A 15,860-nucleotide genomic window follows, 5' to 3' on the forward strand; every position below is an offset into this window, starting at 1 on the left:
CATTTCATAGAGTCCCAGCCTGGCTTGTGGTGGAAGGGACCTTAAAGTTCATCCAGTTCCAACCCCCTCACTAGAGCAGCTTGCTCCAAGCCCCTGTGTCCAGCCTGCCCTTGAACACTGCCAGGGATGGGGCAGCCACAGCTTCTCTGGGCACCCTGTGCCAGCGCCTCAGCACCCTCACAGGGAAGAGCTTCTGCCTAAGAGCTCATCTCAGTCTCCCCTCTGGCAGGTTAAAGCCATTCCCCTTGGCCTGTCCCTACAGGCCCTTGTCCAAAGCCCCTCTCCAGGTTTCCTGCAGCCCCTTTAGGCACTGGAGCTGCTCTAAGGTCTCCCCTTCAGGAGCCTTCTCTTCTCCAGGCTGACCCAGCCCAGCTCTCTCAGCCCGGCTCCAGAGCAGAGGGGCTCCAGCCCTTGCAGCCCCCCCGGCCGTGCCCCAGCTCCCATCCTGTCCCGAGGAGGCGGAGCCGCTGCCTGCCCGCCCGCACCCGCCTCCCCGCGGGGCGGAGCCCGGCCGCTGCCCCGGCCCTATCGAAGCGCTGTGCCCGGTTCCGCTCCGTTCCGCGGGGATGTGCGGCCGCACCGCCTGCTCCCTGGCCGCCGACAACCTCCGCCGGGCCTGCGCCTACCGCGACCGGCGGGGCCGGCGGCGGGAGCCCGAGTGGATCCGCGCGGAGAGGTACCGGCCCTCGTACAACAAGGGCCCGCAGTCCAGCGGCCCGGTGCTGCTGTCCCGCCGGCACCTCCAGCAGGTACGGGCCCTGCTCTCCTCCTCCCGCACCGAGACAAGGGCGCCGCGGCCGCTGCGCGTCCTGCGGGGTAGCTCGAGGTTGGGGCGGGGGTACCCGGTGTGAGCCGCGGTCACAGAGCCATGGAGTGGTTTGGGTTGAAGGGAGCTTAAAGCTCGTCCGGTTCCAACCACGGGCAGGGACCCCTTCCACTAGAGCAGCTTGCTCCAAGCCCCTGTGTCCAACCTGGCCTTGAACACTGCCAGGGATGGGGCAGCCACAGCTTCTCTGGGCACCCTGTGCCAGCGCCTCAGCACCCTCACAGGGAAGAGTTCCCAGGCTGTGGATGAAGTGTGTGTTACTCCTGTAAAGAATCACCGGCTTCTCTGGCTCCTCTTTGCTCAGTGTGTGCGGCTTGCGGTGAAGTTTCTCATTGCACAGGTATCTCTTCTTGGTACCTGTGTGCTCCTAAGGCGGGGGGGGATTGGTGCCACGCTTCCAGCAGTGCTCTGTTTTCTCCCAAATTCCTATGTAAGCGATTACCTGTGGCAGATTTTCCCGCAGTGTCTGTAGGTGCTTGGCTGGGTTTACTCTGGGTTTCTGGGGCTTTCTCCTTTCACAGCACTTCTGTGTGCGGGTCACGGTGTGGGGGGAGCAGAGCCAAACCCTTCACCTCCGAGCTGTGAATAACGGTACCACAGTGGTGACCATGTCCTGGAGAGTTTCAGCCTCTCCAGAGCCTCCCCAGCCAGTATGGCCAGTATGGTGGTTCTGGGGTGAGCAGGAGCGGTCCTGGGGTGAGCAGGAGCGGTCCTGGGGTGAGCAGGAGCGGTCCTGGGGTGAGCAGGAGCGGTTCTGGGGTCAGCAGGAGCGGTCCTGGGGTCAGCAGGAGCGGTCCTGGGGTCAGCAGGAGCGGTCCTGGGGTGAGCAGGAGCGGTTCTGGGGTCAGCAGGAGTGGTTCTGGGGTCAGCAGGAGCGGTTCTGGGGTGAGCAGGAGCGGTCCTGGGGTGAGCAGGAGCGGTCCTGGGGTGAGCAGGAGCGGTTCTGGGGTGAGCAGGAGCGGTCCTGGGGTGAGCAGGAGGGGTCCTGGGGTCAGCAGGAGCGGTCCTGGGGTGAGCAGGAGCAGTCCTGGGGTGAGCAGGAGCGGTCCTGGGGTGAGCAGGAGCGGTTCTGGGGTGAGCAGGAGCGGTCCTGGGGTGAGCAGGAGCGGTTCTGGGGTCAGCAGGAGCGGTCCTGGGGTCAGCAGGAGCGGTTCTGGGGTGAGCAGGAGCGGTTCTGGGGTGAGCAGGAGCGGTTCTGGGGTGAGCAGGAGCGGTTCTGGGGTGAGCAGGAGCGGTCCTGGGGTGAGCAGGAGCGGTCCTGGGGTGAGCAGGAGCGGTTCTGGGGTCAGCAGGAGCGGTCCTGGGGTGAGCAGGAGCGGTTCTGGGGTGAGCAGGAGTGGTTCTGGGGTCAGCAGGAGCGGTCCTGCTCAGTACAGAAACTGGGGCAAGTCACCCGGAAAGCCCAGATCGCTGCTTGAGTCGGGCTGGGTATCGGTCGGCTGGTAGTGAGCGGTTGTATTGGGCATCACTCCTGTTCACTGCTTTCTTTTCCTTTTCCCCTTTCAGTTTTATATTCTCTCCCCTTGTTATTCCCCTCACCATCATTATCGGTGGCAGCAGCAGTGGGTTTGTGTTACACCTGAGTTACCGGACTGTTCTTGTCTCAACCCGTGGGGTTCACATTCTTTCCATTCTCCTCCCCATGAGCGAGCGGCTGTGTGGTTCTGAGTTACCGGCTGGGCTCAAACCACGACAACGGCTGTTGCTGCGTCTCGCTTGGTTTCCACATGAGAGGGTGCCCGATGAGCTGCGGCTCTTCCGTGCTTAGTGGGGTGAAGCTGGGTGCACTGAATTGAACCACCCTGATCTGGGCATTCCTCCTACCCTCCTGCCCTGCCTTGGGGTCCCACATCCCTGGCAGTGTTCAGGGCCAGGTTGGACACAGGGGCTTGAAGCAAGCTGCTCTAGTGGAAGGTGTCCCTGCCCATGGCAGGGGTTGGAACTGGAGGAGCTTTAAGGTGCCTTCAGCACAAACCATTCTATGATGATTCTATGATTTCCCCTTAAGCAGTCAACAAGCTGCTTAAGACTCAACAAAGCCAACCGTATCCTGGGCTGCATCAAAAGGAGCGTGACCAGCAGGTCGAAGGAGGTGATCCTGCCCCTCTACTCTGCTCTTGTGAGACCTCACCTGGAGTATTGTGTGCAGTTCTGGTGTCCTCAACGTAAAAAGGACATGGAACTGTTGGAACAAGTCCAGAGGAGGCCACAAGGATGATCAGGGACTGGAGCACCTCCTGTATGAAGACAGGCTGAGGAAGTTGGGGCTGTTCAGCCTGGAGAAGAGAAGGCTGCGTGGAGACCTCATAGCAGCCTTCCAGTGTCTGAAGGGGGCCTATAGGGATGCTGGGAAGGGACTCTTCATTAGGGACTGGAGTGATAGGACAAGGGGTAACGGGTTCAAACTTAAACAGGGGAAGTTTAGATTGGATATAAGGAGGAAATTCTTTCCTGTTAGGGTGGTGAGGCACTGAAATGGGTTGCTCAGGGAGGTTGTGAATGCTCCATCCCTGGCAGTGTTCAAGATCAGGTTGGACGAGGCCTTGGGTGATATGATTTAGTGTGAGGTGTCTCTGCCCATGGCAGGGGGGCTGGAACTGGATGATCTTAAGGTCTTTTCCAACCCTAACGATTCTATGATTCTATATAGATGTATATATCTATATATATACACACATATATAGATGTATATATCTATTTACATATATAGATGTATATATCTGCGGCCGTTCTTCAGGCCTCGGTCCCCAGCTGTGTGCTGCGGGCAGAAAGTGAGAGCGAGCTGGGGGGGAAGTGAAAGCCACAAGCAGTGTCCGAGGGCAGGTGCTGTGCAGAGCACAGGGTGCCAGGGACCGGGGCCAGCCAAAATCACGTTATTCAAATGAAGGTGAGGTTTGCACCCCCGGGACCTCGCTGCGAAGAGGGAAGTGCTGAGGACCCCAGTGCCAGCCCCGCATGGCCGTTGGTGTGCCCAGAAGGAAAACTGTGTTCATTCCTGCAGGGAGCAGCAGGGTGAGCCTCGCTGAGGCTCTGGGCTATCATTTATCCCGGTTGGGCTTTGTGCTGAGCATTAATTCGTACAGAAAAGCCTTTAATAATGTGCAAAGTGTTCCAACAAGCGGCTGTTTCTGCATGGTGTGGGGGGGGAAGCCTCTTCCGCAGGGCTCCGTGAGGCCCCTCTCGGTCTGTAGGGGTGCTCGTGGTCCCCATGATGTGTCTCTGATCTGGGGTGTCTCCTTCCTAAGGATGCTGACTCCTCTGAGCGGGTCCTCATGGACATGCGCTGGGGCCTGGTTCCCTCCTGGTTCAAACAGGACGACCCCTCCAAAATGCCGTTTAACACCTCCAACTGCCGCAGCGACACCATGCTGAGCAAGGCCTCCTACAAGGTGAGCTGCTGCTGGCTGTGAGTCCAGCTTGGGGAGATCTTGGAGCCAGCAAAAACCAGAGCTGGGGCGTCTCACTGGCGAGTACCAATCCCTGTTTCCCAGCTGTGCAGGGGTGAGTCCCTGCACTGGGGCTGTATTGAAAGAGAAGAACTAAAGCTGCTGGTGAAACACCTTTGATCACGGCTGGGCTGTGTCTCCGTTCTCCCTCGCAGCCTGCCCAGTGCCACTGCTCACCCCTGTGCTTTCCCCCACAGGGTGCTCTGCTCAAGGGCAAGCGCTGCGTGGTCCTGGCTGATGGCTTCTACGAGTGGCAGCAGCAGAGCAGGGGGAAGCAGCCGTATTTCATCCACTTCCCCCAGACCAAGGACACTGAGGTACGGGATCCCTCACCCCTACACCCAGCTCGGAGCCCTGCTCCCTCCCGCTGGAGCCCCTTCCCTCTGCCGGGCCCATCCCTGGCTGTCTCTGCTGGGGCTTGGGGGTGTCCCTGTGCGGTCCTGGCCTGAGAGAGCAGCAGCAGCAGCAGCGCCAGGCTCAGTGCTCCGCACTGCTGTGATTTGCATGGGGGTGATGTGTGGCTCAGGGGACCGGGCTGGCAGTTTCGCTACCTCTTTCTTTGCTGAGCTGGCTGATGGGTGTTCGGAGGCACGGGAGGAGCCGGTTCTCCTGCGGGACAATGAGGCTCCTGCTTCCTCTCCTGCAGTTACCTTGAACCAGGAGAAGGGCTCCTGGAAGCCCTCAGATGAGCTCAGTTCATCACTTAGGTCCGAGCTGTTGACCTGTCACAGCTCCAGCTGGTCTGTGGTGCTGCAGCTGCTTGTGGGTCAGCTCTGATGGGCAATGGGGCCTCTCTCCTGCAGGCCGAGGAGGAGGAGGGAGATGAGGAATGGAAAGGATGGAGGTTGCTTACCATGGCCGGGATCTTTGACTGCTGGGAGCCGCCGGCAGGAGGAGAAGCGCTGTACACATACACCATCATCACTGTGGATGCCTCCAAGGACCTGAGCTTCATCCATCACAGGCAAGTGAGAGGGGACAAGGGGGCTGCAGGGCAGGGGAGGAAGCTGTGCCTAACACTGGTCTGGCAGCAGGCAGGGAGCCCTGCCTCCTCCTGATGTCCTGGGGGAAATACAGCATCACCAGCTCCTTTGGAACCACTGGCTGATGCCCTTTCCAGATGTCCCGGCTTCAGCTGTAGCAGTCATTGCTCTCCTCCTCGGTAGCTGGTGCAGTGCTGTGGTTTTGTCTTTAACCTGAGAACAACACTGATAGCACTGAGGTTTTAGGGTCTCCTCCTGAGCTGCCGGCTCCTTCCTAGCTTACAAGCCTGGCTTTTGCCCCCGCGCTCTGCCATATCTGACTGTCTCATCCCCTAGGATGCCAGCCATCCTGGACGGGGACGATGCCATCACAAAATGGCTGGATTTCGCTGAAGTGCCAACCCAGGAAGCGGTTAAACTCATCCAGCCCGTAGAGAACATTGTTTTCCACCCGGTCTCCACCTTTGTCAACAGCATCCACAACAACGCACCCGAGTGCCTGGCACCCATCGAGCTGGGAGCCAAGAAGGTGGGTGCTGGTGTGGGAGAGCTTGGCCAAGGTGACATCCCTGAGCAGGGACAGTGTTGGCTGGAGGGGCAGCAGCAGGCAGCATGTGCAGGGCTTGCCTGTGCTCCATGCAGGAGTGCACAGCCCTGCATAGATTCCCTTCCCTCCTTTCCACGAGTAGACCTTCACCCTGTGCCAGGCTTTCTTTGCCAAATGAGGCAAATCCCATTTGAAATGGGGCTGGGGACAAGCCTGTTCCCAGCAGCAGCTGGGGAACCTCCTGCGGATGTGGCTGATGGCAGCAGGGCCGATGCTCCAGCCTCCACATCCCATCTGGGATCAGCTCCCGCTGTGTTTCTGACATCTCTCCCACTGCCTTTTGTCTCTCCAGGAGGCCAAAGGCACCTCCAGCAACCAAGTGATGCTGGGCTGGTTGAAGAACTCCCAGGAGGGCTCTCCCCAGAAGAAAGAAAACGATTTGCCCAAGGGGATGAGGCAGTTCAGCCACAGCCCTTCCCCCAGGAAAACCAGTGCAGGAATCCTGCAGCAGTGGCTGGGGAAGGAGGGGGAGCCACCCGCCAAGAAGCACAAGGGTTAGGCCCAGCTGGACCCAGGCATCTTTCCTCCTCCTGGTCTCCTGAAGCACAAGGAATGGTGGTTTTGGGAGGCTTTGTGGATGGTGTTGAGATCCTCGGAGCCTCTCAGGTATTGATCCAAGGCTCTAGGTTGTTATCTCTGTTCTCGGTGTTTTGTTAAAGGCTGGTGTTTGTCTTTAAAGGTTTTGGCTTTGCCTGGTGCTGATGGGAGAGGATGTAACCTGCTGGCCTCCCTCCAGCCACTCACTTGTGCCAAGCACAGATAAAGCCCTGAGAAGCATCCGAGCTTGCCAGGGAGGAGTCGCTGCTGCCTGCTGACAGTGCTCATAGTTCATATTCCTGCTGTTCCCTTTTACTTTGGTATCAAACTAATGCCTCTTTTCTGTTTCATTCCTTATTGGTTCTGTACAAACTCCTTTCTAAAGCTCTCACCCTCTGTCATACTGGGGAGCACGTACTAAGCACCAGGAGGAAAGCCCGGAGTCATCCCGTGCTGCAGCACATGCATCCCTGGCTCCAAACCCAGGAGCTACGTGAGGGGAGCCCGGGGCAGCGCGTCTGGGTCACGTTGTTCCTGCAATCATTTGTTAATGGGATTTGAAGGCTCGGGGCGGATTTTCCTGGTCTGCACAGGACTGATGCTCTGGCTCACATAGGGCGTGCAGGAAAGCTCAGCTCACCAAAGTGCTGCTTTACAACAGTGCCGGGCGCTTGGGTTTGAGGTCAGGGATTTTGTACACAGCCAGATGTTACAGACCAAAAGCCTTACACGGTGGGACCCTTGGTGGAAAGCACCGATTCACTGCTGTTGGAAGCAATAAAATGGAGTTCACTGCTTCACTGCACAATACCCTGCTCCGTGTGTGTGTGTACCCCTTGCCCACCCCAGCCTTGGTCTGCAGGGAGAGCTCATCTCTCCTCCCCATCTGCTGAGGGGGAGGCCAGGTACCCGCTGCTGAGCTCTCAGGGTACTGGCAGGGCCCTGTTGCTGGAGCATTTCAATTTGCCAAATATTTCCTAGGGATTTATTCTGGGTCTCCTCTTGTATGATCCGTCCCTGGGGAGCTGCAGGGGTGGCTGTAGCTGAGGCTCATCCCTGGAGGAGGACAGCAGAGTGGGGCAGAAGACAGGGATCCAGGGAGTCCCGAGCGCTCTTGGAACCAAATCCATCCCTGAATCCCTCATGAGCCCAGAAGGGCTCCTGGCTCATGGGAAGCTGGGGTGGGATTAGGATTTCCAGCCAGAAAGCCTGTTGCTGGCTGGCTCCTCAGCACTCCCATGGTGACTTGAGGCAAGAAAGTCGCTGTTCCTGGCACAATAAAGAGGGTTTCAGGTGCCTGGGGCTGTCACCTCTGTGTCAGCAGCCCCAGGGCAGGTTTCTCTCCCTGTCCCGCCGTCGCTCCTGCGGGGTGAGAGGCTCAGCTGCTCAGTTCAGGCTTTTCCGAAGGTCATCGGCTCAAGTTCATTCCGGGTCTCCAATTGCTGTGGAGGAAGCGAAGATGCTGAGCACGAGTGGGGGCTGCTCACCTTATCCACTCTGGGGAACATCATCCTTCCGCTGGGGGGGCAGCGGCAATGCAGACACGCAGGGTACAGATTATCTCCCTCCAGGCTCTAAGCACCAGCAGCAGCATCACCAAAATAAGAACCCCTACGCTGAGGGTTTAATGAGGAGGTGTTACTGCTGAGCTACAGCACCTTTAACTGGAGCCTGGCTGCTCGCTCAGCGCTGTTTGCAATGGTTGCTCCTGCCTGGTGGGAGATGACAGCAGTAGCCCGGAGTGACCTGGCACCAAAACTGGCTGGGGAGCAGCGTTTCTCTTTGAAGGATGATGCTCTGGCAGGGAGGGCACCGCTCGCTGCCGGCGGGAAGGATGCTCCATGTGGGGTTCCCCGGGTACCCTGGCACCATCCCAGGAGCGGCTCTGGCTGGGGAGGGGGCTTGGCCAGGGCAAAAGAGGCAGCGGGGGTGGGGTTGCGCTGCAGGGGCACCCACCGAGGCTCCGGCCAAAGACCCGTGTGGGGGAGCTCAGGGCAGGTGCCGAGCTCGGGCGCTCCCCACCGGGAGCTGCCCTGGGCGCCGGCCCCGCAGCAGAAGCGGGGCGCTGCGAGCCCTATGCAAATCAGGGATCGGCGCAGCCACCAATCAGCGCCGCGCCGGCCTCGGCGGCTACCAATGGGAAGGGCGGGCTGCGGGGAGGGCAGCGATATCCGCGGCGCGGCGGGGGCAGCGCTGTCAGTGCGGCGGCGGGCGGCGCGCAGGGCGGAGCGGCTGCGGGTAAGCGCGGGGCTGTGCGGCAGCGGGCGGGGACGGCGGGGCTCGGCGCGGGGTAACGGGGTTTGTGTCCCCGCAGGCGCCGGGACCGTCTGTGCGCGGTGCTCCTTGCGAGGCGGCGGCGAGGGGCCGCTGCCTGCGGCCATGTCGGGCCGGGGCAAGTCCGGCGGCAAGGCGCGGGCCAAGGCCAAGTCGCGCTCGTCGCGGGCCGGGCTGCAGTTCCCCGTGGGGCGGGTGCACCGGCTGCTGCGCAAGGGGAACTACGCGGAGCGGGTGGGCGCCGGGGCGCCGGTGTACCTGGCGGCCGTGCTGGAGTACCTCTCGGCTGAGATCCTGGAGCTGGCGGGCAACGCGGCCCGCGACAACAAGAAGACGCGCATCATCCCGCGGCACCTGCAGCTCGCCATCCGCAACGACGAGGAGCTCAACAAGCTGCTGGGCGGCGTGACCATCGCGCAGGGCGGCGTCCTGCCCAACATCCAGGCCGTGCTGCTGCCCAAGAAGACGCAGAGCTCCAAGAAGTGAGCGCTGCCCCCTCAGCCCCTCCACCCCCGGCCCCCTTCTCGCCACTGCCCCACCTCCCCTCCTCATGGGGTTGGGGTCCCCCTTCCTGTCCCCCAGCCCGGGCTGGGTGCTGAGCCCTGGCAACACCCTGCCAGACCCCCGCTAGCCCCCAGCCCGGGCTGCGACAGGGCGCTGGGGGAGGCCAGGCCCTGCTTGTGCCCCCATCCTGCCCCTCTTCCCTCTGGAAGTCTGGAGGAGGCAGCTAGATCGCATCTTTCAGCAGCAGCACCCGAAGCTGTATGGTTGGGGCACGGTGCGGAGCTGCTGTGGGTGGTTGGGCTGGCATTGGGGTGGCCACGGGCACCCCCGGATGTTTCTCCTCTCTGCCAGCACCCCGGGACTGTGCAGGCTCCCCCGCAGCTTCCCCTGCTCACCCCAATGTGAGGCTGGGACTCGATGCTGCAGTTCCCCCCCCCACCCCTCCAGCCATTCTCCCGCCCCCGGCCTCACTGCAGTGGGGAGGGCAGGGGCTGGGGATGTGAAAAGGAGGAAAAGTTTCTCCTCTGGCAAGAAGTGACTGCTGAGTCCTGCTCCTGGTGAAGCTCTTGATCGCCTGCTGTCAAGAAGCTCTGCTCCTATTTATTTTACTTTCCCTTATTTCGGGTTCCTCCCTGCAAAGTCACCTTCCCCAGCACCCCCAGGTGGGAGCGGCAGGGTCCCTTGCGCTGTGGGTCCTGCTGGGGTGGGGTGGAGGCTGCGGTGACAAATCCCCTCGGAGAGCGTCGCAAGGTCAGGCGGGAGCGGGAGCTGCCATCTTCTGCTGTGGCTGCATCCCTGCCTCCCTCCGGCTGCAGCAGCCCTTCGCCTTGCCCGGAGCAACCCGAGCCCTGGCTCCACTCCCGGAGATGACATTCCCGTGTCTTTCCTTTCCGTTGTTTGTTTGTTCCGCATTATTCCTGGTTCTGGGAAATAAAGCAACGATGATCTCCGTTAACTGTAACCCTCCATGGATTAATGGGTTTTAAGCCCCCTGGAGTCTGTATTGAGCCCGTTCCCGGCTGGTGCCGTGTCTGTTTCCTGCCTGTGTGGGCTCAGGGTGAGCGCGGGGCCGGTTTCCTGCCTGTGGCACCCAGGATGGCTGGTGCAGAGGCAGCTTGCCCTGCTTGCATGGGGGCCGATCCCCGTGTGCATGCATCAGTGTCGGGCGATTGGACCCTCACAATGTGGTTTTTAAGTAAACAGCAAGAATGAGCATCCTCCTTATGTGCTGTAAGTAGCATGTGTTCAACCTCTGAATCCGCTGTTATATCCTGTGATGAAGTAACTTGCCTTGGCTCCAAGTTTGTTGTTATTATTGTAGAGTAGCTGAACCCAGTGCTTGTCAGTGGGTTTATGAAGGGGTTTTCACTCCCACGTGGAATATGTCATGCTGATGCGAGTGCAGACCTATGTCCCCTGGGATGCTCTGACTGTGGAGGGGTAGGGGGTGGCCAGCACAGACCCCAGGATCCCTCCTCTTCCTCCTGGAAGTGACTGCTGCTGTGGTGAAATGGGGCGAGGGGTTTCCCAGCGCAGAGGTCGATGTGTCTGTATCCCAGTGTCTTGTTCTGTCCCTCTCGTTCCCCCCAGGCCCATGTTCCGTACAACCTGAGTGCTTTGTACCTCTTACAGCAAATGCAGACTTGTGATACTGGAAAGAATGGTGCAAACCCTGTATCTGATTAAACTGGTTCCCTCTTGAACGCTGTCCAATGTGCTGTATCTTGTCCCTGCTACATGCCTGGGCTGCAGGAGCTCTGGTGCAGCTTCCTCAAGGACTGCTGGTAACACCAGATGTGGCCTGGCAGAGTTCCTGCTTGCCCTTCCCTCAGACAAGCAGTCTCTTCCTGCCCCGGGAGCAGGTTAAACCCTTACCTGGCTCTTTGCTATGGGAATGCCGCATTGCCTGGTTGCTCTGTGACCAGCACCAGGAAGCCTGAACTGCCCCTGAGGAGGGAGGCTGGAGCCACGAGCTTCCTCCCACCTGATGGGTTCATTGGCACCCTGTGGGTGACCTGCAGGCAAGTAAGCAGAGATAGGAAAAGCTGGTCCTGAAGGGGTGGGGAGAGGTCTGCAGATAAGGGGCTGCCTCTCACTCCCTTTGATGGGTATCTCCTGGTTTGCTGGTCTGGGAATGGGTCTGCGAGGCAGAGCTGCTCTCTGCTTGGGTTGTGGGGAGAAAGCGTTGTGTGAGTCTCAGACAGCTTCTAGCATGGTCAGTTGGGTGCTGGTGAGGGCTGTGTGGGGCTATGGAAGGTGTGGGTCAGGACTGGAGCTGCTGGGCTGGTCTCTGACACCTGTGCTGTCCACTGCAAAAGGCAGAAACAGGCTTTAAATTGGGGTGCCCTGGGGCAGTGATGGGGATATGTTGGGGTGCTGCACTGCACCCCCAGGGCTCAGGAGCTCTGTAGCCGCGCCAGGTGTGGTGTGGCTCTGCCCATGCTGGTGGGGTGATGCCCACAGCTGTGACTGGGAGCTGGTGGCACATGTGGTGCTCTCAGTGCTGAGCCGCCTCCACCAGCCACGTGATGAACCCGCTGGGCTGTCACAAGGCAGCCTGAAGGAAATCCTGTCTGTCGCCAAGCACTGCTGAGGTGCTTGACCCGCATCACCTCCTGAACTCCACATCTGAGCATCCTCATCACCGGCAGAGGAGAAGTCATAGTCTTGGTAGGAAGCTGGAGTGGACTTTGTCACCTTCGAGCCTGCATCTCCGCAGAAGGGTTCTGTGGAGCAGCGTTGCTGGTTCTGGTTCCTCTGAATGCCTCACAGCACCAGAGCAGTTGAGTTGATGGAATGTGAAGGACTTGGCTGAGTAGAGCCTTCCCAGTGGTCCTGAGACCCTGAAGGGTGTCTGTGGGTCTTTGCTTTTACGGGAGCGTGTGCTCTTCCCTTGCCGCCTCATGGGCACCAGAAGGTAAGATCACAGCGCTGGCAGCAGAGCTGTCTCTGTGCACGTGCAGCAGCCTCCACATGGCTCTGGTACTGGCTGTGTCTGGGGATTAGACTGGAGTCACTGGTCCCAGGAGGTTTCTCTCCAGAGCCTGATCCTTGTGGCTGTCAGCACCTGTGGGAGCTGCTGAGGATGCTCCAGCAGCACAGCCCCTGGCAGTCTTCTCTGAGGTAAAATGCTGACCCCGAAGTGTCGCCCACTGCCTTCTGCTGCCCTCAGCTGCCCAATGCTTGCCTACAGGAATGCCTCTGGTCCTTTGCAGTGGTGCTGACCTTGGCAGTGTGGTTCCTTACCAGTGGAGCAATGTGCCTTGCAGGTGCCCTTGGTCTGACTCCCCAGTCTTGGGGAGGGGACACCCCTCTGCCTGCAGCCTCGGGAACTACAGGCTGGAGTGAAGCACTGGAGCGGGACCAGCAGGACCCTGCAGGAGCAACTCCTCAGCCCTCTGAAACATGCAGTGTCTGTTGACCAAGGAGGCAACCCCAGGTGTGTGCGGGATTGTGGCAGTTCTCCTGGTACTGGGGATCGTGGGCAGGGGCTCAAGCTTGGGGTGGGCAGCCCCGGAGGGAGGCTGCAGCCTCCCAGCTGCAGAACCTCGCTGGGCTCTGAGGAGCTCTCCTAGATTCCCTTGCTTGAATGTATTGATGGATCTTTCTTCAGGGAGTCAAACTCGCTTCCCCTCTCCCTGCTGGTGTTCTGAGGGGCAAAGGAATAAAGCAGCTGCATAGGGTCTGGGGCCATGGCCGTTGCCACTCTGTCCCCTGCTCAGGGGATCCTGTGCCTGGGGTTGATCCGTGCTGTGCTCCAGACACTGGGTGCAGCAGCTCAGGGGGGCTGGCAGCAGCTCGAGGGAGAGATGCTCCTGCTTCATGCTCCCCTTTGTTACTGATGGAGGTGGCAGAGCGTGGTGTGAGGCTGTTCCTGACATCTTCCCTTGCAGCCAGGCTGGCCTGACCCCAGCCCCCTGCGAGGTGCGGTGCTGCTGCAGCACCTCTGCCTGCTCCCTGCCCTGCTGCAGAGCGCACAGGTCAGGCTTTCCCCGCTGCAGGCTGAGGGTCGCCGTGGTGGGTGCGGGGCTGCAGGCAGACAGCACAGGCTGGCCCAGATCCCCGGCAGGGCTTTATGCAACCTCGGCAGCGGGAGCTATAAATAGGCACGGGGCTGGGTGTGCGGTGGGGCTCTGCCTTCCCGCGCTGCCGCTCGCACCGCACAGCGCACTCCCGCTCGGGGCAGGGCAGTGGTGGGGGGGTCTCCTCCATGTCCGGGGAGCTGCAGCCTCTGGGGTTCCCGTTGCCGCAGGCAGCACAGGAGAGCGGCGTTTTGTACCAATTTATTCGAAACGACGATAAATGAAAAAAAAAAACCAAACAAAACCCAAAAAGTCACCCCAAGCCCCCCTCCCCCACACGTAAAAATAACGGAAATCAACCCAAAACCGGCTACAAACAGAATTAAAGGCCATTGGCGATGCGCCCTGAGCCCGCGCCCCGCGGACGGCCCCTTTAAGAGCACCCGACGCTGCGGCAACCAATTGGCGACCAACGGGCCGTTACCATGGCAGCGGGGGCCGAGAGCCAATAGGGGGCGCCGTGGCTGCTGGAGGCGGCGGGGCGCGGCGCGGGCCCTGGCGGCGGGAGCCGGCCCACGTGGCGCGGGGGCGCCGCCGCGCAATGGTTGCCATAGAAACCGGGCGGGAAAAATCCCCGGGAAGCACCGGGGAGGAACGGGAGAGGACGCGGGGGGGCGGGGGGGGGGCGGGGGAACGGGAACCGTTTACAAGCGGAGAGGGGCAGGGGCGACAACAAAAGGGCGCGATCGGGGAGAAGCCGCGGGATGGGGGGAGCGGGGGGTGGAGGAAATAAGGCGGCTGGAAGGGGGGGCTGGGACAACCGCAGCCCCGCTCACCGCGTACAGCAGCGGCTGCGGAGCCGAGTCAGCAACACAAAGACAAAGCGGGTCCCCTGGGGTCCGTCCGCGGAGCAGTCCGTGCCGCGGGGCTCACAGTCCGGGGGCGGCGGGGGGGCTCCCTGCGCCCCGCTCTCATGCCTTCCTGCTCTTGAGTGCCTTGGGCTTTGCCGACTTCTTCACCTTCTTGCCCCCGGGGGACGCGGCTCCCTTCTTGGTGGCCTTCTTGGCTTTGCCCTTGTCTTTCTTCGTCGCCGCGCCGCCCGCTCCCTTCTTATGGGATTTCTTCTCGGGCTTCTTGCTCTTGGCCGCCGGCTTCTTCTCCGCCCGCCGGGATGTGGAGGCCGCCGCCGCCTTCTTGTGGGACTTGTGGGCGCTGCTGCCCGCGCCCCCCTCGCCACCTCCTTCCAGCTTTTTCCTATTGAGCTTGAAAGAACCGTTGGCGCCGGTGCCCTTGACCTGGAGCAGTGTGTCGTTCTGCACCAGCGCCTTGATGGAGTACTTCAGGTAGGTCCTGCCGTTCTGCTGGTCGAACCAGGCCACCTTCTTGGCTTCATTGTAGATCTTGGCCAGCGAGGAGCCATTGCGTTCGCCCAGCTTGCGGATCGTTTCCACCACCAGCTGGCTGTATTTGCCCGGCTGGTTCTTCTTCTTGTTGTTCTTTCTCTTCTTCGACGGCGACAACGACGAGCCGCCGCCGCCGCCGCCTTTCGCCTTCTTTGCGGCCGCTTTCTTCTCTGGGGCAAGCGGCACCTCCTCCGCCTCGGTCAGGGGGAGATCGGCTTCTTCCAGCTCCACCGACATGGTGCCGTGGGGTGGGCGGGACGGAGGCTGGCGGGGGCACCGCGGCGTGGCGGAGGCCCGGCGGGCGCGCGCGCTGCTCTCCGGCTCCGCTCGGCTCCGCGCCGCCGCCGCCGCCGCCGCGCTCTGGAAGGGGCGGGCGCCGCCGCCGCCCTTTATATGGGCGCGGGGCGGACCACGTTGAGAACAACAACAGCCTGGTCCACCGCCAGCTCCAACTTGTGCTTCTTGGGGCCCTTTCGCGGGGCTCCCGCGCCGCCGCCGGCCCCCCCCGCGCCGCTCCCGCCGCGCCTCCCGCCGCGCCCCGCTGCCCCCCGCCCAGCCGCCGCCACGGCCCCCCCCGGCGCGCTCCGCACGACGCCCCCCGCCGCGATTTCGGAGGCGCGCCCGGCGCGGCGGAGGCAATGAGGAGGGGGGCGCCCGGCGCGGCGGCGGCTGCAGCCCTGCCGTGACCCCCCCCCGCGCCGCCGCCGCCGCCTCCCACCGCCCAAGAGGGCCCGCCGTGGGGGGGGGCAGGCAGCGGGCGGCCGGGGGCGGCGGCGGCCGCGCTGGCCCCGCGTTCTCCGGAGGGAACTAACACAGGCGACGCCCTCCCGCGGCCGCCGGCAGCAGCGCGGAGGCGCCGAGCCGAGGCCGGGGGTCCCCGCCCCAGCGCCGGGGGCCGTCCCCCTGTCGACCCCACACCCGCGGCCGCCCAGACCGGGCCCCCGAGGGGGGAGCTCTGCGTGTCCAGTGGTTCCCCCCCCGCCGCCCTGGGGCGGGCATCGCCCCGCAGCGGAGGATGCGGGAAGCGCGGCTGGTGGTGGGTGGGGGGGGGATCTGGGGGACCCCGGCTCCGTGCAGTGCGGGGGGGTTCGGCTCCTACCCCCGCTGCACTCCGTAGCTCTGCATGGGCTGAAGGGGGGGGGGGCAGCAGCGGTGCTGTGACCCTTAACTACGGCCCCCTCAAATCCCACCGGGGAACGAGGCTTCCCGGGGGAGGGGGGGGGGTGCACAAGGTCCCCATCTCGCAGAGCCCCGGGCC

At 61.9% G+C, this 15,860-nt stretch overlaps 3 protein-coding genes across 3 annotated transcripts; 2 read left to right on the plus strand and 1 right to left on the minus strand.

Annotated features, from left to right (window-relative positions):
• Nucleotides 1-530: 530 nt before the first annotated feature.
• HMCES (5-hydroxymethylcytosine binding, ES cell specific) lies at nt 531-7,207 on the plus strand. The gene is made up of 6 exons (XM_062636474.1): nt 531-749; nt 4,072-4,215; nt 4,470-4,589; nt 5,076-5,236; nt 5,592-5,784; nt 6,155-7,207. Exons 1-6 carry the CDS (start codon nt 567-569, stop codon nt 6,359-6,361), a joined length of 1,008 nt encoding a protein of 335 aa, XP_062492458.1. The 5' UTR covers nt 531-566; the 3' UTR covers nt 6,362-7,207.
• Nucleotides 7,208-8,633: 1,426 nt separating this feature from the next.
• LOC134172904 (histone H2A type 2-B) lies at nt 8,634-10,880 on the plus strand. The gene is made up of 2 exons (XM_062636488.1): nt 8,634-8,637; nt 8,714-10,880. Exon 2 carries the CDS (start codon nt 8,779-8,781, stop codon nt 9,157-9,159), a length of 381 nt encoding a protein of 126 aa, XP_062492472.1. The 5' UTR covers nt 8,634-8,637; nt 8,714-8,778; the 3' UTR covers nt 9,160-10,880.
• Nucleotides 10,881-13,444: 2,564 nt separating this feature from the next.
• Nucleotides 13,445-14,959, minus strand: LOC134172907 (histone H1.10). The gene has a single exon (XM_062636502.1). The coding sequence runs from the start codon at nt 14,837-14,839 to the stop codon at nt 14,171-14,173; it is 669 nt and encodes a 222-aa protein (XP_062492486.1). The 5' UTR covers nt 14,840-14,959; the 3' UTR covers nt 13,445-14,170.
• Between the last annotated feature and the right edge of the window lie 901 nt (nt 14,960-15,860).

This window comes from Pezoporus occidentalis, unplaced genomic scaffold, assembly GCF_034315485.1.
Source record: "Pezoporus occidentalis ecotype Australia unplaced genomic scaffold, CSIRO_AGI_Poc_V1 ctg114, whole genome shotgun sequence".
In the NCBI taxonomy this organism is placed as follows: domain Eukaryota; kingdom Metazoa; phylum Chordata; class Aves; order Psittaciformes; family Psittacidae; genus Pezoporus; species Pezoporus occidentalis.

Bases quoted from the DNA above. Each gene is read 5' to 3' on its own strand.
- LOC134172904 (XM_062636488.1), top strand. From the start codon at position 8,779: ATGTCGGGCCGGGGCAAGTCCGGCGGCAAGGCGCGGGCCAAGGCCAAG.
- LOC134172907 (XM_062636502.1), bottom strand. From the start codon at position 14,839: ATGTCGGTGGAGCTGGAAGAAGCCGATCTCCCCCTGACCGAGGCGGAG.
- HMCES (XM_062636474.1), top strand. From the start codon at position 567: ATGTGCGGCCGCACCGCCTGCTCCCTGGCCGCCGACAACCTCCGCCGG. The intron at 750-4,071 runs GTACGGGCCCTG...CTCCTTCCTAAG, and splicing joins CCCGCCGGCACCTCCAGCAG to GATGCTGACTCCTCTGAGCG. The intron at 5,237-5,591 runs GCAAGTGAGAGG...CTCATCCCCTAG, and splicing joins CTGAGCTTCATCCATCACAG to GATGCCAGCCATCCTGGACG.